This window comes from Geotrypetes seraphini, chromosome 4 (genome assembly GCF_902459505.1).
Source record: "Geotrypetes seraphini chromosome 4, aGeoSer1.1, whole genome shotgun sequence".
Classification (NCBI taxonomy): domain Eukaryota; kingdom Metazoa; phylum Chordata; class Amphibia; order Gymnophiona; family Dermophiidae; genus Geotrypetes; species Geotrypetes seraphini.
This window is the reverse complement of record NC_047087.1, coordinates 58,321,563-58,335,729: the sequence shown is the minus strand read 5'-3', so window position 1 is coordinate 58,335,729 and position 14,167 is coordinate 58,321,563. Positions and strand designations below refer to the sequence as shown.

The window sequence follows — 14,167 nt, the reverse complement described above, 5'->3', positions numbered from 1 at the left end:
AGAGAAAAAGCCTAAGTAGCAGCATAAATACGGAAATTTCTAGCTGCCTTCAATTTTATCACTCGCATTAAAAATAACTCCACAGAGAACTTGCTTCATATCTCAGAAAGGTCCAAACCACTGCGCCCAGGAAAGGTAGAAAAATACTTATCTTTAGCTGGAGAATCAAGCACTCAATTCATAGTCACCAATTGTTCAAAAAAAATCTTAAAAAACATTCCATTAGCTCCAGAAGTTATACTGGCTGGCTTCGCAGGAACTCAAAATTAGCCTGGGAGCAGCAGTCCCTCCACGTGGGACTGTATCCTTTCCCCAGCAGAGTATGCCCAAGCAGGAAATCTCAGAGAACCAAAGCCACGATCAACTTCAAAAATCTGGCAAAAAAACCACTGAAGACAATAAAGAAAAAACACAGCAGAGCAAAACATACCTGAGTTTGTTTGCAAAAGAATAACTGAGGAGGGTGCTGTGCTCCACTGCAGAAGGGAAGGAGTTTTCAAGTTCTTAAAGGGATATCCTTCTGCAGTTTGCGCGAAATGACAATCAACAGCTCAAATATGATGGACTCCTGTGTAGCTGCTACAGAATCAATTACTATTAATTTTTTTAATATATTTGTGGTTTTCAGCAATTTTGGTAACTGGCACTGAACTTTATCTTATAGTGCAAATTTATCAACACATATTAAGAGACCAACCTGGAAGAAAGCAGACAAGACACTTTGGCCTAGATTCACTAAACTTACCAATCCTATAACAATGGTCACAAAATCAATTTTACTGGTTTTGCGATCATTCGTGTTCCCCGACCCGATTCACTAAACTGCTGTCCGATGAATCTTCTCTCCGATCCGATCCACCCATGCAAATTAGTAAAACCCCATACAAAATAGCCAAGCAATTGATTCACTAACAATTGCTTGGCTATTTTGAATCGGGTTTTACTATCCTAAAACCCAACTGCTGCAGACCTGTTGGTAACTGTGTTACTGACAGGTTTGCCTGTTTTTTGGTTTTTTTTTAATGGCACTGATATTTTGCATGCACTGCACAGGCAAAATATCTGGACAATTAAAAAAAAATAATAATAATAATGAAAAGAAAAAAGCCTCCCCCTCTCCCCTGACAAAGCGCTCCTCCCTCCCCTCTCCCCAAACCCCCCAAAATGGCAGGAGGGAAGCCAACTCCCTCCTGCCATCGGCGCTCCTCCCACCGCAATCAAAAATATGGCAGGAGGGATGCCGATGCCCTCCTGCCATCAGGCCGACTCCTTCCTCTCCCCCCCAAAGAACAAATGGCAGAAGAGATTCCCACTCCCTCCTGCCACTGGGGACAGCAGACATGGAGGCCACTTCCCCCCATCCCATTAACAAGTTGGGAGCAAGAGGTGTGCTCAGTCCCTCCTACAGCCTCCTCCAATGCAATGTGGGCCTTAGAACCCGCCCCATCATGTGATTGCCTCAGGTGCCTCGGGCTCCTCCCTTGGGAGGGGCCTGAGCCAATCAGGGACATCCACCTAAGGAAGTTCGAATGTCTCAGGCGCCTCAAGCCCTTCCACAAGGGAGGAGCCCAAGGCACCTGAGCCAATCAGATCTTTAGGCCCCTCCCCGTGCATCACATGATGCACCAGGGCACAGCCTAAGGCCAACATTGCATCGGAGGAGGCTGCAGGAGTAGGAGGGACTGAGTACCCCTCCTGCTCCCAACTTGTTAAAGGTACAGGGACGGGGAGAGGGGGGGAGGTGGCCTCCGCATCTGCTGTCCAGTGGCAGGAGGGAGTGGGCATCCCTCCTGCCATTTGTTTGGGGAGGGGGGAAGGAGTGGGCCCGATGGCAGGATGGAATCGGCATCCCTTCTGCCATATTTTTAAGCGGATGTTTGGCGGATAGGCAGCCTGGGGAGGAGAGAGCTGATGGTGACGATAGCAGGAGGGACCGGGCATCCCTCCTGCCATACGCTCGGTGGCGGGCAGGCAACAGAAGCCCTGACAGCAGTGACAGGAAGCTGCTTCTCCTGTCACTACTGTCACGGCTCTGCCCCGACTCAAAAACTCACTGAGTGATTGAGTCAACGAGTCAGCATGCAAATGATTTGCACGCAAACAAGATAGTAAATCAATCGCTTTTACAAAAACAGCCAGCAAATCGGCCAACAGCGACTGAATCGCTATCTTTAGTGAATCTGGGCTTTTATTCATAGAAGAGTTTCAGTATTACTGCATAAAAGTGAATCTATATACTTGACAACAATGTAGTGAAGTCAGTTAATCAATATCACTATGTCAGTTTAATACCTCAAAATTAAATTATACTAAGTTATAACACTCCAGAGCACTTACTGAAACTAAGCCAATTTTAGTAGAAGCGTCTAAACGAATAACAGCGGGCTGGGGGAAGTAATTAAAGATGGCGTACAAACTCCTAACTGAAACTTAAATCATTTATTTTTTGCTATTTATTTCTTTTAATCAAGTATTTGGCTGGCAAAAAATTGTTGCTCTTGAACATATATCGCAAAAAAACAAACAAAAAAAAAATCCCAAAACTTAATTTTTTTCTTGTTCACCTTTGATAAGATAAGGATGATTACAGCATTTTCGGAGTTCCATCATAGTGTTAACCAAGTTGGGTACATTGGCCTGCCCTGCTCCTTTGGACAAAAATGCAAAGTTTTTTTCTAAGATTGCCCGGTAATATTTCTTTTGAATATTAGTGAGTTCTACTTCAATGATTGTTTCTTCCTTCGGAGCCAACTTCTTTTCTACATCTTCCTTCAAGCGTCTCAACATCATTGGTTTTAACATAGCTTGCAGTTTCTGCACCTAGAACAAGAAGTAAAAGCCCTTAAGTAAATAAAACAAATATCCCTTCAGAAATGGGAAAAGGAGCAATAAATATCTGGAAAACTGTGTATACTAATGCACACAGTATGGGAAATTGTGACAGAAGAGGCAGTCATGGAGAGCAGCAGAATAATGTGGGCAAAAATAAAGTTGGTCCATATGTAAAAGCAAAATATATAATTAGTGACTGAACATAAACCAACTGGTAACATAAAACACTGATAAAAGACAGAAGATATATGCAAATGTGCAACTAAAGTAAAAAATTATTCTAAGAAATTGAATGATATGGAATTGACAATCAGACAGTGAATTAATGCTCATTGTAAATTTTGTGATTTGCATTGGTGTAAAACCTACTTTCTGTTGAAAAAGATGTAAAAGAACCAGATGTAACTAACCTAGAGGGAAAAACTGAAACACAATCTCCTCTATAACTAGCAATAGTAACAAGCAAATTTTAAAAACATCCAAATTTTTCTAAAAGTGTCAAGCGAGCAAGACAGTGTTCTCCCCAGAAATATTTTCCAGCCGGGTGGCATGAAAAAATAGCCGGGTGGGGTGGGATGGGGAAATTTGGTGGTGAGGAAAATTAACCCCCTCTTTTATTAAGGTGCGCTAACATTTTTAGCACGCGCAAACTCCCGCGCTACGTTGGAAAACTAACGCCAGCTCAATGCGTGTGGTAATTCTGCGAGCGCTAAGCACACGCTAAAACCATTTTTGCAATTTAGTAAAAGGAGCCCTAAATGTGTACTATTTTTATTAGTTAATTATTATTATTTTCCAATGCTCAATAAGACTTCCTTTTTTAAGGTTTGACACTTGTGCCAGAATATTTTTACTAAATTTAAGAAGCATCCAATGCTAGAAGGAAATAATTAGATATTTGCCCTCTTTCAAATGATATAGAGGTTTAAAAAAGGGAAAGGCATTAATGAAGTCATTAGGTTCAATCTAGCCATTTATTTCTGCAGAAATTACAGCTCCCTCCAACTTTTCCGCAAACACTTGAAAACTTGGCTCTTCTCAAAAATCTAATACCTCCCGCTCTCTCGTACCCTGGCCCCTCTCTACCCTCTTAGTTCCTTCCCTTTAACCCTTCATTGGAGTTCCTTTATATCCTAACTCTGTAAACCGTGCCGAGCTCTACGCTTGCAGAGATGGCGTGGTATACAAACCTAAGGTTTAGTTTAGTGAATTTAAACAACTAAAAAAAAAAAGATAAATATAGCTCATCCAGTCATACAAGAATGGCTCTACAGCAGGAGTGCCCACAATTTTTGGCCTTGCGAGCTACTTTTAAATTGACCAGGTCAAAATGATCTACCAACAATAAAATTTTTAAAAACACAAAGCACACTGTACGCAGAGAAAATGTTAATTATCATTTATATTCCGCGGGTTTTCAAAGAGGTCAAGGCAGATGACTTTATGCAATGTCACCTCAGGAACAACTATACAAAAATAGACAAATATATCCCCTCCCTTTTTACTAAACCACAATAGCGGTTTTTAGCGCAGGGAGATGCGCTGAATGCCCTGCGCTGCTCTCGATGCTCATAGGTTCCCTGCGCTAAAAACCGCTATTGCGGTTTAGTAAAAGGGGGCCATAATGCAAAATATAGACAGCAGATATAAATTCTTAAAACGGACACATTTTGATCACTAAATTGAAAATAAAATCATTTTTCCTACCTTTTTGTCTGGTGATTTCATGAGTCTATGGTTGCACTTCCTTCTTCTGACTGTAAATCCAATATTTTTTTCTTTCTGCCACTTCCCTTTTCATTCTGTCTCTCTCCCCCCTGACCGCCTGTTTCTCTCTACCCCTGCCCCCTCTATTTCTGCCTTTCTTTCTCTCTCTCTCTCCCCCTGCCTGTCTTTCTTTCTCTCTCCCCCTGCTCCCCTCAAGCCATTGCGTCAATTTCTCCACTTCCCCGATTCTTTCCCTACCCCCAAGCCACCACGCCGATTTCTCCTTGCTGCTTCCCTGAGCTAGACCAGGCAAGTACAAGCGCCGGATTCACAAGACTTCATCTCTGACGTCAATTCTAACGTCGAAGAGGAAGTTCCAGGCCAGCCAGCCAGCGATTGGCTGGTCCAGAACTACCTCTCCGACGTCAGAATTGATGTCAGAGATAAAGTCTTGTTAGTCTGGCACTTGTACGCACCTGGCCTGGCTCAGGGAGGCAGGAAGAAAAAGATTGCAAAGGCAACACAATCGACTCACACTGCCTTTGCGATCTATTGGTTGATCGCAATCGACTATTTGGGTACCCCTGCTGTTATGGTATCCTGTCCTGACCTGAGGAAAGGGGTTTAGTTCCAAAAAACTGCCTTATTTCAATTTCCTATTTATAAACTTTAATTAATACAGTTACAATACTAAATTTGACGTAAAGCAACCAAAAAATTTTTTCTACCTTTTGTCGTTTCTGCTTTAATCATCTTCTCTTCACTCTCTTCTTTCTATTCAGCGTTTGACCTCGCTCCCTTCCATGCAACATGTCCTCTCTTTGCCCCTTCCACCCAGCCTCTGCCCTCTCTCTCTCTACCCCTTCCATCTACTGTCCACCCTCTCTCTGCCCCTTGCATCCACTGTCCATCCTCTCTGCCCTTTCCATCCAGTGTCCGCCCTTTCTCTGTTCCATATAGCATCTTCCCTCTTTCTATGTCCCTTCAATAAACTGCATATCCTGTGCCCTTTCTCTCCTTTGTACATGATTCATTTCAGTTTCACCCCCTCCCCTATGATCTGGCATATCTCTCTTCTCCTTTCCTTCCTTCCTTCCCACTCCACCCCATGGTCTGGCATCTCTATCTCCTTCCCTTCTCTCCCCCCATGCCCTGGCATCTCCCTCCTCCCCCTCCCCCCATATGCGCTGACATCTCTCCCCCCCCTCCATGGTCTGGTAGCTCCTTTCCTTTCCTTCCCTCCCTCCCATGGTCTTGAAATCTCTTGCCTCTCCTCTCCCCTCCCTGGTCTTCCTTCTCCCCTCTCTCTCCCCAATTGGGTGCTGCTGCAGCACATCTCTTTCCCTCCCCCCTCCCCAATTGGGTGCTGCTGCTGCACTTTTCTTCCCCTCCCCAATTGGGTGCAGAAGCAGCACTTCACTTCTCTTCCCCTTCCCCTCCCCAATTGGGTGCAGCAGCAGCACTTCACTTCCCCCCCTTGGGTGCACCAGCTTTTCTCTTCCCCCTCCCCCCAAAAAAATTGGGTGCAGTAGCAACATTTCTCTTCCCTTCCCCCCAAAATGGTGCAGCAGCAGAATATTTCTCTTCCCCCTCCCGTCCCTTCCCCTATTCGGTACAGCAGCAGCATTTCTCTTCCCATCCCTCCCAGCTCACAAACCCGTCGATAGAGTCGTTAGGCAAGTTGTAAGCTATTTTTCATAGGTCAGCGACGGAGGAAAGCTTACAACTTGCTGCTTTTATTTGCTTTGGGCCTTCCTTGTTGCCGGGTCCTGCCTACTTTCTGTTTCTGCGAAGGCAGGACCCGGCAGCGAGGAAGGCCCGAAGTAAGTAAAAGCAGTAAATTGTAAGCTTCCCTCCGGGGCTCTATTGTGTGTGTGCCAGCTTCCCTTCTCTTTGGAACCGGAAGTTGTCTCCCATGGGGGGGAGGGAAGAGAAGGGAAGCTGGCAATGAAAATGCTGTTGCTGCTGCACAGGAAAATGGAGGGGGAGGGTATGCTTCTGCTGCTACTGCACAGGGAAGTGGAGTGGGGAGGGAAATGCTGCTGGTGAGAAAAGGGGGCTGGGGCTGAAAGGGAAAAGATGGGAGAAGGGGGCTGGGGGGTAAAAATGGGTTTGGAGCTGGAGCTGAGGCTGAAAATAGGGGACATGTGAGGGAAGGAGGCTTTACTAGCACCCGTTAATGTAACGGGCTGAAACACTAGTTTCAAATAAACTTCTAGAAGCTTTTTGCAGGCCTGCACCTCACATACGCAAATGCCCTCCGGTCTGCTAAAGTTGCACTGGACCCACAGTTGGATCAAAAGGCATAAAAAACACAACTTCCAGGGGAGGAGGGAAAGTTTGTAAGAATCCTATCCTTTTGTCCTTGGAGAACACCTACTAAGGTAAATATCAATGCTTTCTCCAAGACAAAGAGGATATAGGATACTCAAATGTGGGAATTCCTAGCTACAAGGCTCATCAAAAACAATTGTGAGGGATTAACTGATTTTCCTTCACCAATGTTACAGTTTCGCCACTGAGCAGCAGAGGGCACTAGAAGAATGTGAGGAAACTACCAGTCCCAAAATTAACTGAAGCTTTTGCAGCTCAGTGCTGAGAGACATTGTAGAATTCAACCCTACTGAGTCAGAAGGGCGACACTCAGGCAGGAAGTAGTGTTTCTGCCCCAAAGTAGCAATGGGCTGAGGAAAAGCCCTGGGAAGTCATTGTTGTTTAAATCTTTATTGATTTTCAAACTTTGATAGTGCAATACAATTGGTAAATCATAAAATATTGCATAGAACGCACTAATAACTATACAATTACAGTAAACAGTCATTTACTCCCATCCTCATCTTAATTATTAATACAATAAAACATATGATGTGATTTCAATATTATAATTAAATAATTTAACTCCTCAAAGTACATTTCCCCACCCTCCCTGGATGTGTAAAGAAATCTAATGAAAAGGGAAGAAAAATGACCCTTACTGTAATGCAACAAAAGTAGTCAATGGACTCCATACATCATTAAAGGACTTACTAGTCCCCAAATGTTCCACCATCATTCTTTCATACTTATATGTGATACACACATTTACCCACCAAAAAGTGTAATTAATCCTGTCATGGTTCTTCCAATTATGTGTGATCAGTTGAACAGTTATTCCCGTCATGATCAGGAAAAGGCGACTTTTATACTTATCTAAAGTAGGCTTAACGTAGTAACGTACCACAAATTACAGCTTCATAGGTTAAGGGAATAGGTGACTCAAGAATAAGATTTATTTGTCCCCAAATTAACTTCCAGAAACTAAGTATCAATGAACAAAAATATAACAGATGATCCAAAGTCCCTATATTAATATGACAATTCCAGCATCTATTAGATTTAGAATTATCTATGTTTTGTAATCGAACTGGAGTCCAAAAACTCCTATGTAATAAAAATAACCATGTTTGTCTCATAGATGCTGACGCTGTACATTTCAACTTCCAAGTCCAAATTTGTGGCCAACAAGACACAGAAATATACTGTTTTATCTCGATGCTCCAAATATCTCTATTTAAAAATTCAGAAATCAATTTGTACCACTGGGCGGCCTGATGCCCTACTAGATCTGTCTGGTAGCAAAGGATCTGCAAGCTGTAATAAGTTTTTAAGTTTTTCCATTCAGGGAACCCACTCTGAATAGCCTGCTTCAACTGCAACCACCTATACTGTTGAGACTTTAGAATGCAGCCGTGAAAAATCAAGCAGTTTCTCATTAGATATAAAATCATCCAATGTCCGAATACCTGCCTGCAACCAATTCTTCCAGGCGATCCCAGCATCGCCTACTTGAATCTTGGAGTTTAACCATAAGGACTGCAAAGTAGATTTCATTATAGGAACATCTGTTAGTTTATCAATAGGAACATACATCTGTTAGTTTATCTGGGAAATCAAGAAACCTGGCAAGAACTGTTAGAAGAGCTGACAGTGCGAGACATTTGGTACATGGCTGGCTAAAATAAGCCAAGCTTGTTATACTGAGGATTGTAGACTATGTTTGGACTGGCCAGGACCACACCATGACACTCAACTAGATTTGAAGACAAAATACAGTGAAGTTGGCTTGCTTTAATTTTACAAATATTTGCCAGCCAGGTTTGAAAATACTCAAAAATTTGCATATGAAATTATGTCCACGTTTGGAAGTACTTATCAGTGCGAGCAGTTATTTACACTTATGAAAGGAAATAAGTCTCCTATCAGATCCAGAATTACTGATATTCACCTTGGATCAGTTTTAAAAGTAATCACTGTAGACAAGATTTCCCCTGAAATAGGAAAAATAGTAGCAGAGAAGAGATGGCAAGAGTCAGGAAGAAAACATTAACTTTATTACTCTTGTTCTTTTTTTATACTATACTTTTCGAAATAAACCTATTTCTGTGAAAAATGACATTTTTGCTGCCCACAAACTTAAACCTTGTTTATTTGGCCCGTGTCAGCCTTTGAGTTTGATATGTTTGTTTTACACACTACCAAAAGTCTAAAAACGGCAAATTTAGGATTTTTCAGGAGGGGAACCCTCAGAAACCCAGAAAATACCTCAATTCCAACTTTCCCAGAACTGTCTGAGAGTCTGTCAGCTCCTTGTACTCGCTGTGACCAAAGATACTGGGCTGAACCTGCTTCCAGCTCCCTGCAGAAGTCGCGGAAAGAATTCATTGCCACAATGCTGGCAAAGTTCTCTCCAAGCTGATCTTTCGGCTGCTGGTCAGACTCCACTGTCTGACCAAACCTCCACCCCTGTGGACCACCAGATGTGCACCAGGACAGGTGGAGGCGCAAAATGCAGCTGGCACGCTGTGGAACACTGCTGAGCTCCCTAAGCTCACCTATCAGTCTGTGCTCGACCCCCCCCCCCCCCCTTAACGCAAGGTGAGTAAGTCAGGGACGGCCCTGAGCTAAAGTGAAAACTATGTAGACTGGCTAACAGGTACCCAGAAGGGATTGGCCTGTCAGCTACAGACCGAAGTCTGTGAATTCTCAAGCAGGTAGAGCTCCAAATTTACTTTAAATGAGAAATTACCCACAAAAGGGATGAAACTAAATCGAATATAAAACAATAAAATAAGAAGAGCAGAACCCACACAGCCGCAGCCATGCATGCAGAAGGAAAGACTGTAGAGAGCACTAAACCGATCGGTGAAGTACTACAGAGGCAGAGTGAAAAATCCGGAGTGGATTGCTTCTGCAGTGTATATGAGTATGGGGAAATAACCCTATTGGCTAGAATGTCTCACCTATTGCATTAGAATAGCCTTCATGCTTCTTAGCCTTTTTAGCCGATTCCCCTAATGGAGGTAACACCAATAATGCAGTTGTTTAATGCAGTGTCGATGCCAGCACCAGTACCAATGCTGAACCTAGCCTATGGGTAATTAGAGTCAGCAAACATCCTCGATGCTCCCAAAATTTCTCCCAATAGTTTTCAAATTGGAGCTGATAAACCTTAAGTGACCTCTCCAACAGTTTAGAGCAGCACAGGCAAGAATCAGGCCACTGTTAAGGACCTAGGCACTTGACATACCAGTTTTGTGGGTCAATAACCGAAATGGTCCTGTTGCACCAAGTGAACAGCTTGAAGCCACTGGAAGGCTTGGACATTGAGAGAAAAAACAACGCAAAATTAAAGTGCTCAATTGTCCGGGGAGGTCTAGTAGATGTAATGCGGAAAAGGGTTGATGCACCCGGCCTAACAGGCTGAGGTGAGTCCAAAGGCCCCAAATTTTTAAAAATCTGTAAAAATTTGAAAAATTTTCCGAAGTCAAAAAAAAAGAAAAGAAAATGAAATTATGGAGGAAATTATGGAGAAAACTAAGATAAAAAACAAACAGGAAAGCACTACAAAGAATAGCTTGATGTGCTAGAAAAAAAACACAGCTTCTCAGAAACTGAGAACTGCTGGTCCTGAGCTGACGTTGGATAGGAAGGCACCTGTGCATGTGCGGTACTGTCTTGAGACTTTTCAGTCTTTTAAAATGACAGTACACTTTTGCACTGTCCTTACCAGGTTCCATGGATGACATCACCCACATGTGAGAATATGCCGCCTGTGTTTATCATAAGAATCTAATGTTCTGGCTTCCCTTCCTGGAGAAACAGAAGCATATGACCTTGAATATCCTTGTTAGGACGAAATCAGCAACTTTGTTTTATTTTTTCCTAGAGATCTTTTTTTTTTTTTTTCAGGAGAATGTTTTTCCTTTTATTCAACCTACCTTTTGTTCTTGCCTTATTTCTTTACAATTCAGCATTGTAGTTCTCCCCTCTTACCCTAATGTTTAAGTTGTTTTGTTTTTTATTTGTCTTGTCCAGTGTCCTTAAATGTATTGGTTATTGTAAACTTACCCTAATTTTTAGATGTAAGCTGCCTAGAAACCATATATAGGCGATTTATCAAATTTTAAATAAATTTGTAAACTGCAGGAGTGTTTTAGAGGTCATGTTTGTAGGTCTTGTTCTCATATGTCTTTAGGGTCCTGTAGGAAGCCTCAAAACTTCAGATGCTTTTTCCCTCCTCCCTTACAAACCTCCTCTCTGACCATGCTCACCAGTCACTCTGAAAGCAACCAGGAATATCTGTAAAGGATAAGAACAAGAGAGAGAGGGGTACAGGGACACTCCTCAACAAGTAAGTATATTCTGCTCACAATTATAAATGCAAAACAGCAACAAGGGAACATAATAAAATCAGGATAACAAACATCAGTAACTTGAATGGCAATAACAGTGCTAGATGTAGAAACAAAATGCACTGACAGAAGAGGGCACCTCAACTGGTGACCCCCCAAACTGAGTGATAACCCCATTCTGATAGCAATCTAATAAAAACTGGACAGAAACACAGCTTACCAGTATTTGTAAGTCAGACAATTGGCGAATCAATAAAGTGTGGATTTATAAGAAAGAAGATTAGCAGAGGTAAGAACCTAATCTTTTGTTCTTGTACAATTCCACTTTATTCTGGGACCAGTGGGGCATAACAGAACAGTCCTGAAAATTCATGGTGGGACTGATGAGCCCCCTGCCAACACAGAAGCACCAAAAGCAGCATCCTGCTTGGCCACCACATCGATCCTGTAAAACTTGCTGAATATATGCAAGGAGGACCAGGTAGTGGCCCTGCAAATCTCATCCAGAGAAACAACCGATGACTCTGTCCAAGAGGAGGAAAACCCCTCTGATTGAAGGAGCCAGGACCCCAAGAGGGGGCCTCTTTCTCACCGCCACATAAGCTGTGGAAACGGCCATGTGAATCCACCTGTTAATGGTAGCCGTAGAAGATGGCTTCCCTCTGCGGGCAATATCCGCCAAGACAAATAGGTGGTCAGAGAGGCGAAATTCATTTGTGACCCCCAGATACCACATAAATTTCTGTGCAATTCCAAGGACTGCAACATCCAGTCCTGCTCCCATGAACCAGAGGAAGCAAAAGCAGGAAGCCGGACTTCCTGATTAACATGGAAAGCTGAAACTATTTTCAGAAGAAAGGAAGGAACAGTACGCATCATCACCGTGGAATTCATAATCTGCAGAAAAGGAACCCTGCAGGAGAGGACCTGCAGCTCTGAAACCCTGCGGGTTGAGGAAACAGCCACCAGGAAGACAGTCCTGAGTGTGAGATCCATCAGAGACACCTGCCCTAGAGGCACATACTGAAGGCGAGCAAGAGAGAAAAGAACCAGATTAAGGTTCCAAGTTGGACAGGGAAAGCACAAGGGAGGCCTGAGCTGCAACGCTCCCCACAGAAAACGAACCACATCTGGATGGACTGCCAATGAGTCCCTCAGGGAAGAAGGGCCCATACCCAAAAGCCCAACAATCTGTACCCAGAGCAAAGCTACTGCTAGACATAAGACCATAAGAACTGCCATCTCCGGATCAGACCTTCGGTCCATCAAGTCCGGCGATCCGCACAAGCAGAGGCCCAGCCAAGTGTACACCTGGCGTAATTTTAGTCACCCATATCCCTCTATGCCTCTCGTAAGGTGATGTGCATCTAGTTTGCTTTTAAATCCTAGAACGGTGGATTCCGCAATAACCTCCTCTGGGAGAGCATTCCAGGTGTCCACCATTCATTGTGTGAAGCAGAGCTTCCTGATATTTGTCCTGGACTTGTCCCCCCTTAGCTTCAGTCCATGTCCTCTTGTCCATGTCACATTGGACATTGTAAATAATTTTTTTCCTGCTCTATTTTGTCGATTCCTTTCAGTATTTTGAAAGTCTCGATCATATCCCCTCACAGTTTCCTTTTCTCAAGGGAGAACAATCCCAGTCTTTTAAGTCGTTCCTCATATTCCAAGTTCTCCATACCTTTTATTAGCTTTGTTGCTTGTCTCTGCACCCTCTCCAGCAGTTTTATATCCTTCTTTAGGTTGGGAGACCAATGTTGGACACAGTATTCCAAGAGTGGTCTGACCATCGCTTTATAAAGCGGCAGTATTACTTTCTCCGATCTACTCGTGAGGAGGCCATCTCTATCTTGACTCCAGCCGCGGCCGAATCAAACAGACGCGTAAGGATAAAAGCCATGCCTTGGTCCTGGAAATCCTTCAGGACCACACACTCCCAATCGCTAGGAAGAGATGTGCGCTTGGCGAAATGTGCCACCAAAGAATCCATCTTCGGAGAAGTAAAGCACTTGTTAAAGCCATCCGCAATGGGATAAAGCTGCGCCATGGTTCGAGTTCATTTCAAAGGACCCTCAGAAGTCTCCCAGATACCTGTAAGAATCTAGACAACATCAAGATGATCAGGAAAAGAGTCAGATTGTGGCCTCTGGTCACTCATAAGGGAACATTCAGCAAAGACTGGCTGTTCCATCTGTAGCTTCAATTCCTGCAGAGAATCAGAGATTAAATCCACAAGGTATGTGGGTTTGAAGAATCTGTGCACAGAGGTGTCCTCTCCCAAATCACAGGCCCGGATCCTGGAGATCTGCCAAATTCGACATGCCTGTGGCCGCTGCAGAACCACCTTATGAAAGCATAAGAATGGAAAGAGTGTGTGGCACAACTATTGGCTGGTACACTCACAGAAAGACAAGAAGAAAGACCCTGGTCCCTTGGGCCAGCACAGAAGCCGGTAGAAGGGAAACAGGCAAGGACTTTTTAACTAAGTATGCCTGATAAAGCATGTGCACAAATTCTGGGGGAAAACCATCCTCTGCACCTCAGATTTGGAATGTTTGAAAGATTTATAAGGCTTTTTGCTGGAGCTGCGCTTACAGTTCACCAAAACGTCGCTAGCGCACTTCCCAGGGCTCCTGATGCCAATTTTGCAGGAGTTGGGGGCATAAGGCGCTTGAAGATCTTCCCCGGAGGTCAAAGGCACCGCATTTAAGCAAATCTCACCCCCCTCGCGGGCCGCAGTGCACGTTGAACATGGCTGCACAACTGACAGTCATCCCCCATAAATGAGGCATGAATCCATCCCATCCTGCCCTGGGGAGGTCATCTATGTGGTTTTCTTTCAAAATGAAGCTGGCAAGTATGAAAAATAACTGAAATCAAATCTGGAAAAATCCAAAATGGCCACTGAGGCTCTGTTTTGACTAAAAATGGCCCAGGAAAACCACAGAGAACCCTCG

General features: G+C 43.6%; 1 protein-coding gene across 1 annotated transcript in view; it reads right to left on the bottom strand.

Annotated features, from left to right (window-relative positions):
* CHD9 (chromodomain helicase DNA binding protein 9) overlaps positions 1–14,167 on the bottom strand; it is a 499,652-nt gene that overhangs the window by 232,017 nt on the left and 253,468 nt on the right. Inside the window, 1 exon segment of the mRNA XM_033940083.1 lies at positions 2,565–2,820. Within this exon segment, the coding sequence (XP_033795974.1) occupies positions 2,565–2,820 (256 nt within the window).